Source organism: Pelophylax lessonae (assembly GCF_965119305.1).
Source record: "Pelophylax lessonae genome assembly, chromosome: 5".
Taxonomy (NCBI): Eukaryota; Metazoa; Chordata; class Amphibia; order Anura; family Ranidae; genus Pelophylax; species Pelophylax lessonae.
In genome coordinates this window covers 130391734-130416578 of record NC_138772.1, presented here as the reverse complement: position 1 = coordinate 130416578, position 24845 = coordinate 130391734, and the positions used below count along the sequence as shown (strand labels likewise).

General features: G+C 44.0%; 1 protein-coding gene across 2 annotated transcripts in view; it reads right to left on the bottom strand.

Annotated features, from left to right (window-relative positions):
* Positions 1–304: 304 nt before the first annotated feature.
* Positions 305–24845, bottom strand: part of CCDC126 (coiled-coil domain containing 126) — a 52208-nt gene continuing 27667 nt past the window's right edge. For both annotated transcript variants that reach the window (XM_082259920.1, XM_082259921.1), the window contains exon 3: positions 305–1003. In XM_082259920.1, coding sequence (XP_082116046.1) covers positions 825–1003 — 179 coding nt within the window. In that variant the 3' untranslated portion in view covers positions 305–824. The remainder of the gene's footprint in view (positions 1004–24845) is intronic.

Sequence of the window (24845 nt, the reverse complement as noted above, 5' to 3'; positions counted from 1 at the left end):
GGAGTTAAAAACAGTGGTTGAGCGGCAGTTCCATCTACCTAACAGAAAACATGCAGCCGCTCATGTCTGTAGATAGGTCATGGCAAAAATTACACCCTCTGTCGTGTTTGAAGGGCAGTACCACCACCAAATGAATGGGGCTTCCCTGCAACCTTGAGTCAAGTTCTTGGCTTGCGGTTGTACCATGGTATTTACTTATAAAATGTTGACTGTAAAAAAAAAAAAAAAAAACATAAAAAAAAAAAAAAATTGTGAATTCAGGAGACCAAAGTATTGCTTCACAAATGCCTGGCAGCCATGCACTACAACCTTCTGAAAAGCGGTCCGCTGCAGATTGCTTTTCAGAAGGGCAGCAAGGACTGCCGCAGGTGTGAACGAGCCCGAAAGGTACCTTAAATGCTATGGCAGCTTGATAAATCAGGGCCAAGGGTTTTTTTAAAGTGCACTTATTCTTTAAGCATAAAACACTCTGAGTAGCAAAATATAATATACTACAAGTATACACTGCTGTACAACAGGTTCAAAATATTTTCTCTCTTTTATCACTTAACAGTACTAAATTATATAATCTAGAGCAAATCAAAAACAGAATAATAAAATTCACTCATTTAGAAAACATACCATATTGTTTAAAAAAAAAAAAAAAATATGGCCAGGTATGCTTGAATTGTGACAAGTGCTAAAACACTTGACATTAGCGCAGTCTTTCCTCATATTAAAGCTCTTGAAAATCACAGTTTATTATACCCATTGTTATAGCTGGAGAGGTTGAGGTCGAATCTTTCGGTCAGCTTGACATGGAGCACTTAGTTTCTTTGTTGATATCATCTCTTTCCAGTGGCTGGGATGCGTTTGCTAGTAGTTAGAACTGGATTACCAGTGGTGCTGTTAGTGCTGTTACTGGATGATCCATTCACAATAAAATAGTCAATTTTGTTTTCTAACTTCCCGAGGCGTTCCAGGATGTCTCCCAGAAGAACTGCAATTGTCCTCTTCAGATCAGCTGTTCAAGATTAAATGAAAATTCTGAATAATACATGGCAAAAAACATATACTGTGCATGCATTGGACACATTGATGACTGGGGTCAGTTAAACTGATTATATATGTTCAAGAGTTATCTTGCTTTAGTTTAGCAAGGAATTGCATAAATCTGTACATATTTAGGTAAAATATTAAAGCAGACCTAAACTCTCATATCCTTTACAGCCAAGGAAGCTGTCATCTTAGCCTCCAATCTGCAGTTGCAACAGTACTGCATGTGATAAACTATGACACCAGCCATTTAATGGGTTGACATTTTGTTTGAGAGCTATACATAAGCACACTAATAACTGTAATAGTTATAACTCAAAAGCATGCCTTGAGTGTAAATGTTTTGGGAAACAATTACATTTGTGGGTTTAGTTCCGCATTAAGGTTCAAAATCCCATGGGATTCCACTTTTAATCTTAAAGCGCTGTCACCAACTGAGCAGGCAGGCTCTTCTGGAATAAATAACACCTGACCAAGTCCCGCCCTTGGACGGAACACGTACAGGGGAGGAGCCATGCATGACGTCACCCGTGGCCATCTTTGTAGGTTGATCATGTACCCAGCTAGAGTGGTCGTTTTATGCACTTGTAACAAATGCCGGTCTTGCAAGTGCTTTAAACTATTTTTAAATTAAAGATTTTTCAAGCGTAGAGCACTATATGTTGTTCTGGTTTTTAATATACAATGCAGGAGAATTGTTCCTGACCACGGACAGACTTATTCTGATTGGAAAAAGTCTTTACCAACCATCCTATATTCAGGGGTCATAAGTGTGAAGTGAGCAGCCAATAATGCCTATGGTGGAGGTGTAACATGAAGCTTGGAACACGCATGCTTAAATTGGATGCACATCTTCGCAGTGGCTTATTTCTTAGGATTCGTTTATTGCTTGAAAACAGTTGTAATTTTTCGTATATGGACTTTTAATATATTTACTGTTTGCGCTGCAGTATTTTTCTTATATAAATAAAATACACCTACCTGCCTGCTTACAGTGTTCTCTGGCATATAAACTGATCTGTGCATACGCAGCTCAGCTTTCTTCCCCGGCACAGTGCTTGCGTGCTGAGATGGACTTCTGCACACGTGCAGGAGTGACAGCATCATGCACCGACCAATAACTAAAAACGACTCAAGACCGGCACCCAGAAGAAGATGTTGGCGTCAGTAAGGGACAGGAACCGTTGAAGGAGAGGCAAAATTTGCTCCACTTTAACACTCAGCCTGCTGACTCTTACTTCTGTTAATGCTAAACTCCAGGAAGATATACAACCCCAATTCCAAAAAAGTTGGGGCACTGTAAAATCTACATAAAAAACAGAATGCAATGATTCGCAAATCTCAGGAACCCATATTTTATTCACAATAGAAGACAGAAAAAAGTAACAAATAAGAAAATGTACCATTAAAAAAAAAAAAAAAAATAAGGTGAAACTGATGGCAGGAACACATCTTAAAACAGTTGGGACAGGGCTACATAAAGTTGGCGATGGAAGTGGTACTAACACGGAAGAGCATTTTGCAACCAATTAGGTTAATTGACAACAGGTCAGTAACATGATTGGATATAAAAAGAGCATCTTAGAGAGTCAGAGAGTTTTAGAATTAAAGCTGGCCAGGGGTTCACCAATCTATAAAAAGCTGCATCAAAAAATTGCTGAACAATTTCAGAATAATGTTCCTCAACCTAAAATTGCCACGACATTTAAAATATCATCATCTACAGTGCATAAAATCATCAAAAGATTCAGAGAATCTGGAGAATACACTTTGTGTTAGGGACAAGGCCAAAATGCAATGTTGGATGCCTATGATCTTTGGGCCCTCAGACGGCACTGCGTTAAAAAGAGGCATGATTATGTGATGGACATCATCATCAAAGAGGCATGGGATCAGGAATACTTCCAAATAGCACTGTGAACACTGTGTTTTCTGTGCCATCCAAGAATGCAAGGTAAAGTTCTATCATGCAAAGGAGAAGCCATATCTGAACAAGATGCAGAAATGCTGTCATTTTCTCCAAACCAAAGCTCATTTAAAATGGTCTGTTGCGGTGGCCGACCAGCGGCGAAGATGGAAGCTTAAAGCGTGCGGCTCTACATAACCAAGACCCGCCAGAGCTTCCTACACGGCCACGGAGCCTCGTTTCACCACCCTAACACCCCTATCAGCTGTGGGAGTCCCCTGGGAACAAGATGGGGGAAGTGCAAAAACCGCACGCGCCCGGGCAAACTGCCCGATTTCTTCCTCCAGCCACGGCGCACACACAGCCAAGATGGCGCCGGCTCGCCATCCCGGCATACACACAGCAGCCCCTCAGGACACAACACTGCCGCTCCTCCCTACAGCCAGCACAGCCTTACCCAGCACAGCCTAGGCCCTTCACATGCATCATCAGCATCTGCCAGCCCTGTGAAGTCAAAGCAAAGGATCCACGAGGTGCATTCCATGGGTTATAAGGTGAGCAGCCCTAATTCATCTCTAAATGACAATAGTGAATTCCAGACCTCACTGACAGACTTCCCCACATGTAACCAACCTGTAATGGACATCACACTAAAAGACATGCTGGTGTCTTTACAAAGCACTCTGCATTCAGATTTATTAACACTAACAAACCAGCAATTTAAATCTGAACTGTCTGATGTGAGTAATAGAGTGTCCCACATTAAAGATAAGATGGAGGGAATTTGCAAATACATTTAATGACCTAGTGGATGCCCATAACGATAGAGGAGGATGATATTCACTGGCTGAAAAGAAGCTGATGGATCTGGAGGATGGGTTGAGGAGACATAATGTTAAGATCAGGGGAATCCCAGAAAGTGTTAAACCCCAGGAGCTGAAATCTCATTTTACAGACATCCTTAAGGAACTCTTACCAGAAGCTCCCTTGGAGGACTTCCTTATTGATAGGATTCACAGGCTGCCTAAGCCTACCTACTTACCAGCTCATCTCCCCAGGGATACCATTGTGCGGCTGCACTACTATCACACTAAAGAAGAACTCCTCAGAGCTGTCAGGAACAGGGATGACCTTCCAGTCAGTGCAAAACCTTTCCTTCTATCCCGATCTCTCTGCGTACACCAGGCAGCGGTGCAGGAAATTGACCACAATTACTTAACCACTGCACAATTGTTGTATTGCTTTTAAATGGGTCTAGCCTGCCAAATTGATCATCACCAAGGATAATACCAACTTTGCCGTCACATCTTTAGCCTACAGCTCCTGCGGCAATGGGGTATACTGGAACAGCAGGGTCGTGACTCTCAAAGGTCACCCTAATCCCGCGGCAGCGCTGACACGCATGTCCACGGCGATGAACGGTGATCCAAACTCACATGCACACTACTTATTACTCGGCTCCATCGGGCCGGCAGCCCTATGTTGCAAGTTACTTCTCCCCCCTGTTGTCACGCGGTGTATTCCGCTCAGATTTGTTCCGAATGGTTCATTTCTTAGTGTTTACTACAGAAGCGCTCCACTGTTGAGGCGTAGCTTCCAATTGACTTCACTTCTGCTACTTGAACTCGTTATCCCTTTGTTGTTGTACTGATCTCTTTCTTCTCTCCTCCAGGAACCAGCTCACTAACCCTTGCCTCAGCTCCTTGCGGACTTCCTCTACTGCTGCAGATCCTGATCTTCCATCACAGCCAGGTGAGAGCCGTGCACAGCGATTGTTCCGCCTACCAGCAACCCCCGGACTATTGTCAAGTGGCTATTGCTACACTCAGGTACTGTGCCAGTGTTCTATACACTCCATATCTGACCTCTGCACTTTTGAATTGTACTCCCCTCGGGTCTACCACCGCTATGCAATTTAAAATAGTGTCTTTCAATGTAAAGGGGCTCAATAGCCCTACCAATCGCAACATGGCCTGGAAGGAGGTAGATAGACTTCAATGCGACATTGTATGTATCCAAGAGACCCATTTTACCACGGTTAACCCACCACCGTTCTGGAGTTGGAAATTTCCTCACTCCTTCTTCGCGAACGGGCCGGAGAAAAAAAAAAGGAGGAGTAGCGGTTATTATTAAAAATACAGTCGCTTTCCAACAAGTCGCACTTGAAACGGACAAGAAGGGAAGATACAGTACATCATTTTGGTGTGTGACATAAATGACGTCCGTTACACATTGATATCGGTCTATCTCCCCAATATCAAACAACTTACATCTTTGAAGAAAATTTGGAAGAGAACATCGCCCCTAGCTCAGTGACACATTATCCTTTGTGGAGACTTTAATACAATCCCGGATTGGGAAATGGACACTACGAACACTTCTCCCCGCCAGAGACATAGGTCCACTCTAGCTAGCTTCCTCGCCTCATCTACCCTACTGGACGCGTGGATATGTCATCATGCATCGGAAAAGGACTTTACTTTTTGTCTCACGTTCATCACAGTAACTCACATATGGACATGTTTTTTGTGGATACATTTTTACTCCAAAAGGTCATTAAGACTTCCATGGTGGTGGTGGGGTCCGACCCCGAGATGAGGGCAAATAGGTGAAGAAACTACACATTTCTATTCTATCACCCCGACTATAAAGCGAAAATCTCGGAATCACTTCAGGAATTTTTTACTTTTAATGCCCCCTCGGTGTCGGACTCGTTCACGCTGTGTAACTCTCATAAGAGTTACATCAGAGGTGTCCTTATACAACTAAGTGCACTTATCAAAACGGCAGAGGACTCAATGGCTGAATGACCTTCTCCAAACTATACACACCCTAGAATCAGCGAACAAAGCAGCCACTACTCAATCCCTGAGAGATAGGCTATTTCACGCTAGACGCTTATACGCTAGATGAACTACGCACCGTTAATCTTTTGGCTCCAGTCTTTCACCCTGCTGCAGCCTCTGCCTCTTTCCCCTCCGAGATGCTTTCAGCCACCGCGGTCACTCTCCCCAAACCGGGGAAGGAACCCACGGTGCCACAACATTTTAGACCGATTTCCTTATTAAACGTGGATGTAAAGATCTATGCCAAATTGATCGCCAACAGACTGTCTAAATTTCTACCGAAACTAGTAAAGCAGGATCAAGTGGGGTTTGTGATGGGGTGTCAGGCCCCTGATGCCACCAGGAGGATGATCAACCTCATAGAAACTGTGGAAAAAATGCGAAGGCCTTCTCTGTTCCTAGCTTTGGATGCAGAGAAGGCCTTCGATAGGGTCCACAGGGGTCATCTTAGGATGACCCTGAAAAGATTCGGGCTAAGAGGTGAGATACTCTCTGCAATTCTTGCATTGTACTCCCAACTCTCTGCGTTTGGGTTTGCAGAGGGCATGTTCTCTAAAGAGTTCTGCATAACTAATGGTACAAGGCAAGGTTGCCCCCTCTCACCCCTTATCTTTGCTCTGCTTATGGTGCCTTTGGCCGAGAGGATAAGAATGGACCCTAACGTTCAAGGTATACAAGTAGCCGACATTGACCATAGGATCTCACTATTTGCTGACGATATCATATTATCCCTCTCTAATCCAGAAACGTCACTCCCCGCAGTACATACCATTCTTCAACTTTTTAACCAAGTTTTGTAAAATACAAGGTTAACGCCACTAAATCGAACATCATGGGGCTTTTTGTTAAGGAAAGTACTAAACGGGCCCTCCAAACTTCTTTCCCATACCCGTGGGTTCACGACTCCCTACAATATTTAGGAATCAAATTGACTCCCTTCTGCTCACGATTGTGTGATGCTAATTTCTCTCCCCTTAGTCTAATCCATTCAACAAGAGCTTACTAAACTATCAAGATTCGATCTATCCTGATACGGTAGACTAGCAGCATATAAAATGCTTATACTGCCCAAAATTCTCAACCAATTTAGAGAAAAGATTCTCTACCAATTTAGATCACTCCCGATCCCTATTCCTAGCTCCTTTTTCAATACCCTACAGAGGCAACTTTCACATTTCATCTGGGCGAATTGCAGAGTAAGATGTTCTCACCCTATCCTTCACAAACATCACCTAGCAGGCAGGATGGGAGTGACCAACCTGAAGGATTACTATATGGCGACCCTCCTGGACCAACTCAAGTTTTGGTTCCAGCAACATCACAGTAAACTCTGGCATAGTCTAGAACAAACCTGGTTGACTCCCAAATCACTGGAATCACTGGTCATGGCGGCCTCCCTCCCAGAGAAAATTCTGACACCTACTAGCCTCATAACTGCCGCCTCCATTTCAGCATGGAAGCACCTTTCGCGGTGTGGACCCTCGTCCACTGACTGCACAAGGGTGCCTATCCCTCTCGAGGCTTTATCTCACTTAATCCAGAGTATATAGTTTACTAAATGGAAAAAAAGCTAATTTCAACACCTTGGAGGATGTCATGGTGGGGGGGGATGGTCCCCCTCAGCTCTATGATTCATCGTTTTCATTCTCTCCATACTGAATACTTCATGCACGCCAGGCTGTCGTCCTTCCTGGCGCGGCACGACCTGACATCCGTGAAGATCCGGGTAAGGCATGGGCCTACTGGCACTCCAACTAGATCCGAACCAAGGGTATCACACTGTTTTATAACCTGCTTAATGCTAAGACTTCTTTCCAGAAAACTTCAGCAATGCAAAAGTGGGAGAGGGATCTCTAATCCAATCCTTCTCCAATCATCAATGGTCCAAGGCAATAGCTCATAATTACCGCTACTCCAAATGCGCTAATTATTGGGAAACAGCCCAAAAGATTCATTTACGTTGGTACCTCACTCCATACATCGTCGCAAAGTATCCGAAAGGAAACTCACACCTATGCTGTCGACAGTGTGGTGGGACGGGTACATTGTACCGCATGATGTGGTCATGCTTACATATTTTAAGTTTCTGGGCAGAGGTCTTTAAACTGATCTCCAAAACTACAGGGGTATTATTGTGCCCCAATATTGAGCAGGCTATCCTGAGTATCAATATATCTAACATCCCTGTCCACGCACAGCCAATATCAATGCAGATTATAATGGCAGCTAGAGCAATAATCCTTAAGCATTGGAAATCCAATTTTGCACCCAATATTAGCAATGTCCTAAGATTGGTAGAGGAAATTTACGATTATGAGAGATTACTGGCATATAGAGATGGTGACTCAAAGAAATTTGAACAAGTTTGGGCCCCGTGGATAACAATATTTCTTAAGAAATGATCTATCCCATACTGGGATAATGGCTTTGTGCTCTGGTATCTGATGTGTCCCTCGACGGGAGCATGGAGAGTTTCGTTCTTCGCTTCTTCTTCCCTCAGCTACACCTTTACTTTTATTTCCCCTTTCTACTACCCTTTCACATTCTCTTTATCTCAGCACTTTTAACAAAGTTATTGATAATATACTGCTTTTGTTGACAATGTCTACGTGATACACAAATGATATTTGTTCAGAACATTGACATGTTTGCTTACTGTAATGTATGTTTTTGACCTTTAAACTATGCCATGTTGGCAATTGCTTGGTCAACTATGTTATACTTTTTTGTGTACCTTGTTGTTCTTGAAAAAACCCAATAAAAATATATTTGATTAAAAAAAAAAAAATGGTCTGTTGCAAAGTGGAAAACTGTTCTGTGGTTGGACAAATCAAAAATTGACATTCTTTTTGGCAACATTGAACAATGAGTCCTTCAGACTAAAGAGGAGAGAAGCCTTCCAGCTACTTATCAGCGCTCAGGTCAAAAGCCTGCATCTCTGATGGAGTCCAGACCTTTCACCAATTGAAAATATTTGGCGCATCTTCAAACGAAAAATAGGACAAAGAAGACCCAGAACTGTTGAGCAGAATCCTAGATCAGGGAAGAATGGGACAACAATTCTCTCCCAAAACTCCAGCAAGCGGTCTCCTCAGTTCTTAGACATTTACAGAGTGTTAAAAGAAGAGGGGATGCTACACTGAGGTAAACCTGTCTCTGAACCATATTTTTTTAAACGTGTTGCTGCTGTCAATTTCAAAATTACCCGATTTTTTTTAAACAAAAGTGTACATTTGAATTTGTTTAAAAAAAAAAATTGTACATTGAAAATAAATATGGTTTTCAACTCGGTAAAGGAGGAGAGCATATTTAAAAGAAGAAAAACGACCACAAGAGGATACAGTTTTAAATTAGAGGGTAGAGGTTTAAAAGTAATATGAGGAAGTATTACTTTACTGAGAGAGTAGTGGATGCATGGAATAACCTTCCTGCAGAAGTGGTAGCTGCAAATACAGTGAAGGAGTTTAAGCACGCATGGGATAGGCATAAGGCTATCCTTCATATAAGATAGGGCCAGGGACTATTCATAGGATTCAGATATATTGGGCAGACTAGATGGGCCAAATGGTTCTTATCAGCCGACACATTCTATGTTTCTATGTTTATGAGATTTGCAAATCATTACATTCTGTTTTTATGTCGATTTTTACACAGCGTCCCAACCTTTTTGGAATTGGGATTGTAAAAGAAACATTTTAGCTCCTCTGTATTTGTGGATATGGCATCAAATGTGCTGTGCAAGCAGTGCAAGTACTTGGATTTGACTTGGCATCAGGCTATGCATGTTCATACACTACCATGTGATTCGGTACGATACACTGCGATAAAATGCAGCATGTCTGAATTTTATCACAGCACACTGCATTGCAGTGTGAATGGAAAACATATATAACAATTGTTTCCTTACAGTGAGAGACATTTTACAATGCAGTAAAGCATCTGTCACTGCACATAGTATGAACTAGCCCTTCATTGACCCTGTACCCTGTTCTGTGATCTGCTGTGCCCGATGGCCACAGCGATCACAGGATGTGCTGCTGCATGCACTAGAGGGAATGCATGAGTGTCCCAAGTGAAAGTACTTTTTAAAAACATCCTCCTGCTCTCAGGAGTGAGCTGTGCGGCTGTTGGTTTTATCTGCAACAGTTGGATGGCAAGTGGAAAAAAGGGACTGTACACCCTCGTTATTTTTTTTTTTTTATAAAAATACCAAACATGCCTATATTTACCTACTTATATAGACTCTGCCCTGTCCTCAGCTCCCGTGTCACTGGATTTGATTGACAACAGGAGGAGCAATGGCTCCTGCTGCTATCAATCTGACCTTTAGAAGAGAGACAGCGGCTAGAGCCGCTGCGCTGGTGCACATTGCTGGATCGAGCTCAGGAAAGAAAAAAAGAGGGGGTCTGGGGGGCAGCTGCAGCACAGAAGGTTTTCCACCTTAATACATAGAATGCATTCAGGTGAAAAACCTTGAGGCTTTACAACCACTTGTCTAAATGGTGTAAGCACTTTCAACTGCAGCTTTTTATTGTATTTATTCAAGTACTTATTATGCAGTTGTAACCCCAATCAAGCTCTATGCGGTCTGCAAAATATCTACAGCATTTAGACTACAGTTAATAATTATTTTCAATGGGTTCTCCGATTGCCCCCCTGCCACTAGAGTGGTCTAGGTGCAAGTATAATGCTTTCAAATATGGAGTGAACAAGGTCATAGGCTTTAACTGACATTTCTCCATGGACTACTACAGATTCCATCCAATGACCATTGAAATTTCACTTGTTTTGCTACACACTACTAAGAATTTCACTCTGAAGGACTTTGCACTCTCAGCATTCCTGTGTACTTCCATGCTGTATCAACAAGGATATGAGCAGATTACACCTCACACCCTTACACAGGAGCACACAAACTGGGAATTACTAAATTTAACCACTTGCATCCCTGGGCCTTTTTTTCCCCTTTAGAGGTTTTTTGTTTCAGTGATGTCTCAGTTCTGCACCTTACATCTTTAATATTTTGTAGTCTACCTCAACGTGCCATACATTGTTTGGGGCAGATAGGGCTTAATTTTGATAGCAGATTTGGATACACATATTTTTATTTTCTAGGCGATAAATAGAAAGAAAATTGTGAACAATTTAAAAGGAACTTTAACCACTTTAAGACCGTGCCTATTTTTGACACTTGGTGCTTACAAGCTAAAATCATTTTTTTTTTTTTTTTTTGCTAGAAAACTATTTAGCACCCCAAAACATTATATATATTTTTTCAGCAGAGACCTTAGGGCAGTGATGGCGAATCTTGGCACCCCAGATGTTTTGGAACTACATTTCCCATGATGCTCATGCACTCTGCAGTGTAGTTGAGCATCATGGGAAATGTAGTTCCAAAACATCTGGGGTGCCAAGGTTTGCCATCACTGCCCTAGAGAATAAAATGGAGATCGTTGCAAGGGGGTTGCTGGGAGGGGGTATATTAGTAGGATCCTTCCGCCTTCCAGGGGTGAGGTTTATATCCTGTGTACTCCCAAGTGGGGGCAGACAAACAGAAAGCTTCCTCTGGTGCAGTATTTTAAACGGTTTATTTGCATAAAGAATATAGCAACTTACATTCAAGCTTCCAACAGCCGGTATACATGGATGACAATATTTTTTTGCATATTTTTATGCATATCGTCACAGCCACGAGGACATCTCCTGAAGAAGTCACATGGCCGTGACGATACGCGTAGAGACGCAAGGCTGAATGCGGAAGTGCAGCATCACGGACCGCTCGATATGGTCATCCATGTATACCGGCTTTTGGAAGCTTGAATGTAAGTTGCTATATTCTTTATGCAAATAAACCGTTTAAAATACTGCACCAGAGGAAGCTTTCTGTTTGTCTGCCCCCACTTGGGAGTATACAGGATATAAACAACCCCCTCCCCCTCACCCCTGGAATGCGGAAGGATCCTACTAATATACCCCCCTCCCAGTACCCCCCTTGGATGTACGCAGGACCACCATTTTTTCAAATGCTGTAACCTTACAGCAGTAAGGTAAGGGTGTAGCACACCCAGAAGCTGTACACATTTTTGTCTATCACGGTTCACTGTTTGGTGCCTGGAATCACCCACCTGATTTGATCACCTGAGTCCACGCCACTGTCACTTTATGATGATTGATGCTGCAATATACCACTAATTGGACTTGTTTTATATTAGCTAAATTCTGATGATTTTGCAATTTTTATTAATTACAGTGTATTTTACTGTCACGCAGCCCACTTTCACTTTCTCGCTATTGTCACTTTATATTTATTTTTTGGAGGCATAGCTAGTCCCTCACATTGGGACGAATATTTTTGCATTCTTCTTATTTATTTCTCTTGGATTGTCATTTTGCACTCATCACCTTTCTCACAGCAGAATATATGCTATGGATTATTTTTGCTTGTGTATATGCTCTTAATTATTGCACATTTTATGGCACTACGAGAACTTTGGATTTAATATTTATCCATTTCCCATTGAAGTACTGTTCTTTCTTTTATTCACTTATGATTGCACTTATCTATTGCTAATTTATATATTTATGTTTGGATAAGCGCGGCTTTAATATTTTACCTACTTTAAAGGACAGAGTTGGCTCCCTGTATGACAATATCATAGGCAGGACAGCACGTAGTGGCTGTCATAGGCTTGCAAGTGCTTGTTTGAACTTGAGAGAAAACCAAGGAGTCTTTCCAATGGCAGTCCTGGCGGTGTCGATGAAATAAGAGGATATGTAGCAATGAGCACATTTGTGTACACTAAGGTTATCTTGGTGTACACAAATGTACAAATGTTGCTGTGTGCCAGCCAGTGACTAGTGCCTGATCCACCCAGCAGCATGACACAAATGAACAATGTGTACACATCACAGTCATACACTAGATTACCAAAAGTATTGGAACGCCAGCCTTTACACACACACGTGAAGTTTAATGGCATCCCAATCCTAGTCTGTAGGGTTCAATATTGAGTTGGCCCACCCTTTGCAGCTATAACAGCTTCAACTCTTCTGGGAAGGCTGTCCACATAGTTTAGGAGTGTGTCTATGGGAATGTTTGACCATTTTTCCAGAAGAGCATTTGTGAGGTCAGGCACGGATGTGGACTAGAAGGTCTGGCTCTTAGTGTTTGCTCCAATTCATCCCAAAGGTGTTCTATCAGGTTGAGGTCAGGACCTTCCTTTGTGCACTGGTCCAAATCATTTGGTGGAGAAGGATTGTGGTGTGGGGTTGTTTTTCAGGGGCTGGGCTTGACTCCTTAGTTCTAGTGAAGAGAACTCTTAAAGGCGTCCTCATGCCAAGATATTTTGGACAATTTAATGCTCTCAACTTTGTGGGAACAGTTTGGGGTTGGCCCTTCCTGTTCCAACATGACTGCGCACCAGTGCACAAAGCAAGGTCCATAAATACATGGATGAGCGAGTTTGGGGTGGAGGAACTTCACTGGCCTGCACAGAGTCCTGACCTCAACCCGATAGAACACCTTTGGGAGTGGGCCAACTCAATACTGAACCCTACGGACTAAGACTGGGATGCCGGTAAACTTCATGTGCGTGTAAAGGCAGGCATCCCAATACTTTTGGTAATATAGTGTATATGGTAACAGTGCTTCCTGCACTTAGACCACATCAGACATTAACATTAAAGTTTACCAATCAATAGATACATTTTTCAGGTTAAAAGGAGAAGTACAGCTAAAGCTCGTTTGGCTGTACTTCTCCTGTGGATCACTGGAGTACATTGCGTTTTGCACTCCTGTAACCCATTTTCAGCTGACAGCGGGCTGAAGCCCGCCTTTGGCTGATGTCACAGAGCAGGTCCAGGTTGTAAAAAGATGGCGACTATATGGTCAGTATCCAACCAGAAGCCTGAACTGGCACCTGGATTAGCCTCTCGAGGAGCCAACGAGAGCCTGAGTCAGCCACTTCCGCCCTCTACGCAGCCCAGCGCTCCAGTGAGCTCGGGGGGAAGAGACTGGGAGGTGCAGAGCAGACAGAGGTGACAGAGGTGAGTCACCAGCTCTCTGCTCACAGAGCACTGAGACCTGAACAGCAGTCTTAGAGTCAACAGGGGACAGATGCAGCATTGGACCGATTCTGCATACACCTAGGCAAGTATGATTTAACAAAAAAAAAAAAAAGCCAAAACTTTAAGTGAGCAAGAGAAGCAACAGGAAAGTGCAACACTTTCAGGAGACACTGGTTTAAAAAGTATGGGGTGACAATGGGAGGCAAGTAGGTTTTACAGGGCCCCATGATTTTTAATGGCAGCCCTGGACGCAGCTAAAGAGGTTTGTGGAGGACAAAAGAGGCAGTGTGACTAAATTGTAAAAGTGGAGGAGAGAGGATAAAGCAAGAACCACGTCACATGAGCAATCCTGATTTACTAGTGCAACATCAACTTGAAAGCGGAGTTCCGGCCACGAAAATGTTTTTTCAATAAAAATACCCCCGGGACAGTCAGGGCTAGTACATTCCACAATGGATAGCCTCTGATCTGTCTCAGGTCGCACTTACCTTTTAGAAGAAATACTTACCTTAAACATTTCTTCTCCAGCGCTGCCATCTCAGGTGTGGGCAGCTGAAGCCAGCGCATCCTCTTCTGCGTCCTCTTCGGTCCCACAATGCACTGCACCGGCCCCGCCATCACTTCCGGGGCAGGAGCGTCACCCCTTCACAGCTTCTGGGCATGTCCAGAAGCTGTTTGGCAGGGAATGACACGCCTGCACCGGAACTGACGAGCGGGGGCGGTGCAGGCGCATGGATTCCTGGGAGCGATGACGTTCAGCTCCCAGGAGTCAACGCAAGAAGGAAGTGATGGCGCGGGCCGCGGCCGCAGAGGGAGGAAGTGGAAGGAAGGCAAGTATATTTTCTTCAATAACAAGGTAAACAAAAAAAAAAAATCGTGACTATCCATTTCTTTTACAGGTGACACTGAGCAAGCGGATGGCCCAAAGTGCATTTTGTGGCCGGAACTCCACTTTAAGACCAGATTGTGCAAGATGGTGAGAGACTGGATTGGGGAGAAGGCATAAAGACTGGATGGTAGAGAGAGAAGAAAACACACGCGGAAGACAAAAGAATGCAGTGGCATTCAGTATCTCAGTTGTGGAAAAATTTCCAGTATATCACAAAGAACACACATCTGACACCAGATAAAAGGTAAAGTCATAGATTGGCTTCCTTTGCAGCGCATTAGATCATGTGGGGAAGTCTGATATACTACTGAGGCTGCGGTACAGAGGACAAGTGTACAAAAAAATGCTTAGCAGAATAGCGTGATAATCCTACCACACAGAACCTTTTTCACCTTTTTCGATTTATTTTTCTTATATTTTTTGTAAATGCTTTTACGCAGTACTCATGTTTATGACAGCACTGCCTTATGCATTAGTACAGCAGCACATAGCCATTGTAAATGACAGGCAGTAGGCTGCACCTGGGCCACCTGGGCACAGGAAATACGGCTGCAGTAATGCGGAATAGGCTCAGGTGGCCCATGTGCAAAAGACGTAAAACAGGTCAAAATGTGCGGCAAAACTTTAAAATTTAAATCCAGTATAAACATCAGAATTTTCTCATTGGATTTTTTATGCAGGCAATAGTTTGGGAAGGAAGAGAGGGAAGTTCAGGTTAACGTAAGGCTGGTGTCACTAAAATCAGTACTTCCAATGTACACAAGTATAAGTGAAAGGGAAACCACTGCAAGCAATATATAAATGCTGACACCAGTCCTTGGGATTATTAGCTCCTGCTCGTCACTTAAAATTTGTGGTCAAAATTCAAACTCTTTCCATGTTGTTTTCAATTATTTCTAGCCTACTCCTATTAATCTGAAGGTTCTTGAGATCTTAAAATATATTTTCTGAACAATCCCACAGGTTATTTTCCTTGAATTCTTTGACAAATATTTCACTATGCCATGCGAGTAGGCACTGCGGTGTCATACATTTCACAGAGCCTGCCTTCTGAGCTACAGACGTGCTGAGAAGCACGTCTGAGAAGGAGTTTCAGGAGTCTGTCAGTACAGAAATCACTGCTTCTAAGCAACAACAATGGGATATGTAGTCCTTAGAAAATTAATAACACCTCGGTCCCACCAATCGAGACATTGAAATCGTACTACTTCACTTGAAGTAGCACGATTTCAAAGTAGCATTTCAGTGCTACTTCAGGAGTTACTTGGAAGACATCTGTGCGACTTCATGCACAGATGTTTATGCAAGTCGCATCTGAACTTGCAAAAAGACCACTTCCAATGTGGAAATAGGGCACGACTTGTCATGCGTTTTGAAACTGTCAAATTGCATGACAAGTCACACAGGTGTGACCGGTGGCTAATAAACCAAAGTGATGAGCAGAGGAGAACCTGCAAAAGTTGGAATGAATCCAGGGAGTTGTGGAAGGCGATAGGCAACAGACAGGTAGCACTTGCAACAAGAAAGGAATTTTTTCAAGTAAGCTCATATTGGATTGTTATAAATCACTATTGTGTGTTGCTGACATTATAAAATAAAAAAAAGTGTATGCCGTGACTATAGATCCTGTTTACCTGTCAAATGAGAGCGCTTATCCACTGCATGGAACCGAACGGTTCGGCACGCTTTTGCGCTTTTCCACTGCATGGTACGGTGTTGGAACGGTTCGGTACGGTGGCGCTTTTTCACTATATGAAACCGAACGGTTCGGCTCGCTTAAACAGTACCACCTCAGTTGTGGTTCCAAGAGGGCCGTACCGGTACCATATCCCACAATCCTTTGCATGCAGCCTTGGCTGTTTGTCACTACTAGCCACTGATTGGTCAGAGAATTGTTGTTATCCCACCCACTCACTGCTTTAGTGGAAAAGCAAACCGTACCGAACCGTTCCAACACCGTACCATGCAGTGGAAAACCAAACCGAGCCAAGCAGGGCCGAGTGGAGCAGACTTGGTACTTGCAGTGGAAAAGTGCCATTTAACTGGCATTTAACATTTTAACAGCAGAGGTACTTTTTTCAGAGAGGGAATGGTCTTCATTTCAACATAAGCCAAAAGTCGAAAACCCATGCAAAGCCTCAGCCTTGGATCAAAGAGCCCTCACAAAGTGGTTCTAAAGGCTCAAGGTTTTTTTAACCTTCATGCATTTTATTCTGTGCAGCAGTCCCCCCAGCCCCCCTAATATTTACCTGAGCCCCATCTCGATCCAGCGATGTGCACGAGAGCCTCAGCTCTCCAGGGACTCTCCCTCCTCATTGGCTGAGACTGCAGTGGAGGCCATTGGCTCCCGCTGATGTCAAACACAGCCTGTGAGCCAACGAGGAGAGAGAGGGGACGGGGCCAAGCCACAGCTCTGTGTGTGAATGGGATGCAGAGCCGCAGCTCAGGAACAGGTGCCCCCATAGCAAGCGGCTTGCTCTTGGGGCACTCGGCAGAAGGGAGGGGCCAAGAGCGCTGGCAAGGGACACGAGAAGAGGAGAATCTGGGCTGCTTTGTGCAAAACCAACTGCACAGAGCAGGCGAGTATGACATGTTTGCTATTAACAAAAAAAAAAGAAGAGAAGAGAACGAAAGCCTTTAATATCACTTTAACTTCAGCACTGTTGTAACTTTAATACTTTTTAGGCCAGCTCAGCTTCACCTTAATGTAAACCCCAACAATAAATGGCTCTTATTTGCTCCCTTTTGGTCTGTTTAATATACCATTTAAAGCATTTTGTTTTATTACTGCAATAAAGAAAAAAAATGTCAAATTTTGAGCTGTCCTGTGTCCTCTGCACACTTTGTGTTATCTCAAAGAGCCCTCCTTAGTTCTTACCTTGCACTGAATGATTAGCCTTCATACTGTACAGATCTGAGAATGGGGGCGGTTGAGCAAATGACACTGGGCAGGGCGGACCCTTCAGTCCACAAAAATGCTGAGTGTTAGCCCACGGCAATGCTTAAGAGCTCAGTGCATTCCTGGCAGATCAGCAGATATTTTTCTGTACCCACAGGGTTTTTAAAGGGATAAAACATGGGGTAATATGCATGTATTGCCAATGTACTGCTTTACTTTTTTAATATTTATTTCTTGACATACTCTTTAACAGATGGAGGATTTGGAGAGGCACATGGGCTCACGTATCAGATCATATTTTGGAAGTACCTGGCCGCCAATGGCCAAATTTTGCACATACAGTATCTCACAAAAGTGAGTACACCCCTCACATTTTTGTAAATATTTTATTATAAACATTTCATGTGACAGCACTGAAGAAATTACAATTTGCTACAATGTAAAGTAGTGAATGTACAGCTTGTATAACAGTGTAAATTTGCGGCGCCCCCAAAAAAATCATCACACAGCCATTAACCTTCTTAGCGGTATTCCCGAGCGTGGCTCGGGGTTAAATTTCAGAGCCAAAAGCGGTAACCCCGAGCCACACTCGGGGTACCGCCAGAAGCATCGCTGGATCCTGAAAGCGGGGTTACTTACCTTGTCACCGGGATCAAGCGATGTATCCCGGCGGTGTCTAGCGGCGGATCTTCCTTCCGATCCTCTCCGTGCCCCGGCTTCCGTCTCCTGCGACGTGATGTTCGCAGGGGGGTGGAACCGGCGGCAAATTCAAATGTAAAACACACAAAACGCACTGATACAATGCAAAAAAAAAAAAATCACATTAGTTTGCCCCCCCCCCCCGTGCCCTTTCCAGCAGTTTTACTGTACTTTTTATGTGTATATATATATATTATATATATTATACATATATATATATATACACATATACATGCACACACACACACACACACACACACACACTTTAACTTTTTTATAGTTTTTTTATTATATTATAATATATGATTTTGTGTTTCAAACTTTATCATACCCGAGATGTTATAAAGAAGAACGCACAGTAAAAAAAAAATCATATGTAAATAGTTGGTTTGGGCTGCTCATTCTTAAGAATTACATGCAAAATAATGGTACCGCTTTCAGCACCTAAAATCCGAAAGAATCATACCGCCAGAGAGGTTAATGTCTAAACTGCCAGCAACAAAAGGAAGTACAAAAGTGGGCTCAAAGTGTCAATATTTTGTGTGGACACCATTATTTTCAAACACTGCCTTAACCCTCTTGGGCATGGAGTTCACCAGAGCTTCACAGGTTGCCACTGAAGTCCTCTTCCACTCCTCCATGATCACTTAAACGGAGCTGGTGGATGTTAGAGACCTTGCGCTTCTCCACCTTCCCTTTGAGGATTCCCCACAGATGCTAAATAGGGTTTAGGTCTGGAGACATGCTTGGCCAGTCCATCACCTTTACCTCCAGCTTCTTTAGAAAGGCAGTGGTAGTCTTGGTGGTGTGTTTGGGGTCGTTATGTTGGAATACTGCCCTGCGGCCCAGCACTTGGAGGGAGGGGATCATGCTCAGCTTCAGTATGTCACAGTAGATGTTGGCATTCATGGTTCCTTAAATGAACGCTCCCCAGTGCCGGCAGCACTCATGCAGCCCCAGACCATGACACTCCAACAACTATGCTTGACTGTAGGCAAGACACACTTGTCTTTGTACTCCTCACTTGGTTGCCACCACACACGCTTGACACCATCTGAACCAAATAAGTTGATTTTGTCTCATCAGACCACAGGACATGGTTCCAGTAATCCATGTCCTTAGTCTGCTTGTCTTCACCAAAACTGTTTGCAGGCTTTCTTGTGCATCATCTTTATAAGAGGCTTACTTCTGGGACGACAGTCATGCAGACCAATTTGATGCAGTGTGCGGCGTATGGTCTGGGCACTGACAGGCTGACCCCAACCCCTTCAACCTCTGCAGCAATGCTGGCAGCACTCCTACGTCTATTTCCCAAAGACAACCTCTGGATATGACGCTGAGCACAAGCACTCAACTTCTTTGGCGACCCTGGTGAAGGCTGTACTGAGGAGAACCTGTCCTGTTAAGCCGCTCTATGGTCTTGGCCACTGTGCTGCAGCTCAGTTTCAGGGTCTTGGCAATCTTAAGGCCTCGGCCAGTGATGGCGTATCTTGGCACCCCAGATGTTTTGGAACTAGATTTCCTATGATGCTCAACTACCCTGCAGAGTGCATAAGCATCATGGAAAATGTAGTTCAAAACATCTGGGGTGCCAAGGTTCGCCTCCACTGGCCTAGGCCATCTTTATGTACAGCAACAATTCTTTTTTCCGATCCTCAGAGAGTTCTTCGCCATGAGGTGCTATATTGAACATCCAGTGACCAGTATGAGAAAGTGAGGGGGATAACCCCAAATTTAACATACATGCTCCTCATTCACACCTGAGACCTTATAACACTAACGAGTCAGATGACACTGGGGGGGAAAAATGGCTAATTGGGCCCTATTTAGACATTTTATCTTAGGGGTGTACTCACTTTTGTTGCCAGAGGTTTAGATATTAATAGCTGTGTGTGGAGTTATTTTGAGGTTTAGCAAATTTACACTGTTATACAAGCTGTACACTCACTACTTTACATTGTAGCAAAGTGTCATTTCTTTATTGGTGTCACATGAAAAGATCTAATAAAATATTTACAAAAATGTGAGGGGAGTACTCACTTTTGTGAGATAGTGTATGCGAATACATGTTTTTACCTGAAACTTTTTCCATGTAAACCCCTTTTATATTTTCAATGTATAAATTAAAACGCGATTTTTGACTTACCGTAAAATCCATTTCTCTGATGTTCATTGACGGACACAGCTTCTGATCTACATAAACCTTGGGTTATACTGCCCCCTAGGGGAAGACACTAGGCAGAAAGAAAAAAGTCTGGCTATGCCCATGGGCAGTTCCAGGGGGTATACTCCCTCTCTCTGATATAGGCAAATCAGAGGGGTAGGTGCTGTGCCAGTCAATTAACATTAGAGAAATGGATTTTACGGGAAGTCAAAAATCTCATTTTCTCTTTTGTTCATTGACGGACACAGCTTCTGATCTCCATAACCGTTGGCACGTCCCAAAGCAGTGTTAAACATGAGGGCTGGAAACAGCAAAAAAAAAGAAAAATTCCCAAGGCTAAAACTGTAGCCAACCAGGCAACAAGAGCTCAACAAAAACAACTGGTGCCCACCTGGAAAAAACAATATATCCTCAAAGAGGATCAGGTCCTCTCAACAGCAGCCTGCAAAACTTTGTGGCCAAAAGAAGCATCCGAAGATGCCAACACATCCACTTTATAAAACTTTGAAAAAAAAGTGTGCACTGACAACCAGGTGGCCACCTTGCAAACCTCGTCACTGACGCTTGATGATGGCCCAGGAGGCTCTAAGCGCCTTAACAGGAAAAGGAGGAACCTGACCCTGAATCATTGTCTGTCTGATCTGAAATCGGTCAGAGTTTGCGACACCAGAGCAATGGTAAATATCGGCCTCAGTGCCGAACCAGCCAAAGTGTACATACTGTGGGCCACAGCCTCCTCCTTTCTGTCAGCCGGATCCTTAAAGGCCAGGGACTCTTCAACTGGAATCATGGTTGCATTGTTCAATCTGGAAACCGGAGGGTCCACCACCAGTGGAACAGTCCACTTCTGAATAAGGGACTCCTCATAGGGGTAACACCTAGTAAAGCGCTTAGGGACCCCAAGGAGGTGCTTTGGTCATCCCCACTCTTTAGCTACAATTCTGACAAAATAGGCCAGGAAAGAAACACCTTTGCCGCTCTGGATGGCTTATGAGTGTCAAAGGGAACCTGCGCCTCCTTCGCAGCTGCATGCTCCATCTTCAAGGTCTCACACACAGATACAATCAGTACTTCTACAAGCACCTTTTCGTGCGTGGTTGCAGACGTGGAGGAATCATCCTCACGATCAGAGGATTCCGTGCGCGTGGTTGCAGACCCAGCAGGGTGACCTACGTCCATGGTGGTCGAATCAGATTCAGGACCTGATGAGATAGAGGAGGCAAGGGAAGGCGGGGGGGGGGGGGCTATTTCTATCCATCGCCCCGAAAGCCACCTCCACCTGGGACACAAAAGACTCCAGGACCGCCGTCAGTGCATCAATGGATGGTTGGGACATGGAGGGCCTCGCAGCCTCAAAGAGGGTATCAGGTGGGGAGATGAGCTCCAAAGTCTCCACGAGTAACCAGGGGGACCCCACAAAAAGTATAAAACACTGCAATGGTCAACCCCCAGAATGCTGGCAGTACCACCCAATCGCCAGGCACAAGCACCAAGTGATCCTCAGTAGAAAGGGAGCGAACCCCACCAGACAGCAGAAACAGGCACCTGAAGCAACCAGGATAATCTGCACTCCACGTGCGGCGATCAGGAAGTAAAAGGACCCAGGAGTTAGCACCAGAGGATGAGGAGGGGCTCCCACCGCTGAAATCGCTGCCTACAGGGCTCCACTGGTCATAGCGCTGCTATTTTCAATGGCAAACCACCGCAAAATGGCCACCGGACTACACAAACATGGCCTCCGTGCATAGAAACACACAGGCTGCAACAAAATGGTGGCCCTGCCAGGCACCACGAGGCTTACAGGGACCCAGGAGGGAACCCAGGCCTCAAGGACAGATCCAGGCAGGATGGGGGGCCTTGGCAGGAGCCCCCACCAGGTAAAACCCCTCCCCCTTGCACAGTTGATCATCCGGTCGCCGGCGGCGCACCCCCCCCTGGCCCCCATTGCCAGCATAGTGCCTTGCCCCCACCCCAGGAGGTGGACCAGACCCTCTAAACAGCCCCAACATATGTGGAGGGGGGACAGATGAAAAGGGGATGGGGTGCCTAATGGGAATCGGGGGGTCTGACCATCACAAGGAGGGGCCCACATCCACCCCAAAACCCTCCAGAGGGAGAGGGGAGGGACAGCTACTCACCATACTAGGAACCAGGCGGGCACTGCCCCAGACAGAACCCCTCTCCATCAAAATGGGGGGGGGGGGACTGTTGGCCAGGAGGAACACTGAGACTTGGTCGTATGCGACCCTGCGAGACGTTTGGGGCTATGTTGAGGTCTGCATGCGCTCACTGGCCACACTGGGGTGACCACTGGGTCTAGATTATCCAGCCCATCGCCCAGTCCACCAGCTGATTGTAGATTTCACAGGAAAAAACAGGAGAAAAAAATTTCTATCTAAACAGAAAAAAATTTCCAGGAGCAAAGATCCGAGCAAGGAACTAGGTTCTTACTTCTGACTAGGCAGAAAAGAGTACCTACAGCAGAGAGAGGGAGTATACTCCCTGGGACTGGCCATTGGCGTAGCCAGACTTTTTTCTGCCTAGTGTCCTACTACAGTAGGAGGCAGTATAACCGAACGGTTATGGAGATCAGAAACTGTGTCCGTCAATGAACTAAAGAGAAATATGAATTTTTTTATATAAGTGCGTGGTCTAATTTGCCTCCAAAGTCTGACCTAGCGGTACTTTTTGTTTGAAAGATGGAGGATTTGCTCAAAAAAAATAAAAAAATACAGGAAGGATTTTGTTCAGAAGATCTGCACAGTCTAAGGGTTGCTTCTTCTTTGTATCCTACTGTCTTAATGTAATGACACCTATAAAAGGAAACCAATTCAATTCAGAGGGTTTTAACCAGATTTGTGTTACTTTGTTGCCCAGCACCTTCTCCAACCTTTTTTTTTTCAAACATTTCTACCTTATCATTAATATGTCCTGTTGTTTAACGACTTTTTTTTAGGAACTACAGTACTGTAGTGCAAAAGTTTTAGGCAGGTGTGGAAAAAAAATACTGTAAATTAAGAATGCTTTCAGAAATAGAAGTGTTATTAGTTTATTTTTTATAAATTAACAAAATGGAAAGTAAATGAACAAAAGAGAAATCCAAATCAAATTTGGTGAAATCATCCTTTGCCCTCATCAATTCTTCTTAGTACACTTGCAGTTTTTTAAGGAACTCAGCAGGTAGGTTGTTCCAAACATCATGGCGAACTAACCACAGATCTTCTGTGGCTGTAGGCTGCCTCAAATCCTTCTGTCGCTTCATGTAATTCCAGACAGACTCAATGTTGAGATCAGGGCTCTGTGGGGGCCAAACCATCACTTTCAGGACTCCATGTTCTTCTTTACGCTGAAGAAAGTTCCTAATGACATTGGCTGCATGTTTGGGGTCATAGTCCTGCTGCAGAATAAATTTGGGGCCAATTACACACCTCCCTGATGATATGACATGATGGATAAGTATCTGCCTGTATTTCTCAGCATTGAGGACACCGCTGGTTCTGACCAAATCTACAACTCCCATTTGCAGAAATGCAGCCTCATACTTGCAAGGAACCTCCACCATGCCAAACTGCCTTCTGCTGCAGGGAAATATTACAAATTTTGACTCATCAGTCCAGAGAATCTGATTTTTCTTCACCCCAGTTCCTCTGTTTTCAGGTATAGTTAAGACGCATAGCTTTGTTTCCACATCGGAGGTATGGCTTTTTGGCTGCAATTTTTTCAATGAAGACCACTTCTGGCCAGACTTCTCAGCACAGTAGATGGGTGTCGCTGGGTCCCACTGTTTTTTCTAGTCCTGTTCTGAAGGCACTGCTGGACATCTTCCGATGTTGAAGGGAGGTAAGAATGATGTGTCACTCCTGAAATTGGGAACCTAAAAATGACTCGCCGATATAGTCTTTGAACTATTACGGTTTGCTCTACTTATTAGATAGCTGTATTTTGTCTAGCAAGGCTTTACTAACCAAACTCTTGAGTTTTTGCTGTATCAAGCCATGTGTCAAATTATCTTTAACTTGTATGATGTTATGCTGAAGTGCATAATAAAACATTTAAATTTAAAAAAGCATGATGCATCTTTCATCTGCTGCGTTAGGTTTCCTTGGCCGACCACTGTGTCTACAGTCTTCAAAGTTGCCCATTTTTTTGTGCTTCTTCAAAAAACCTTGAACAGCACATCTTGAAACCCCAGTCTACTTTGAAAATTTTGCCTGGGAGAGACCTTGCTGATACAGTATAACTACCCTGTGTCTTGTTTCATTGGTGTATGCCCTGTGACATGAAACAGTCTTTCACAACCTCGCCTTAGTAGCGGAGTTTGTCCTTCCTCGTCCAGTTTT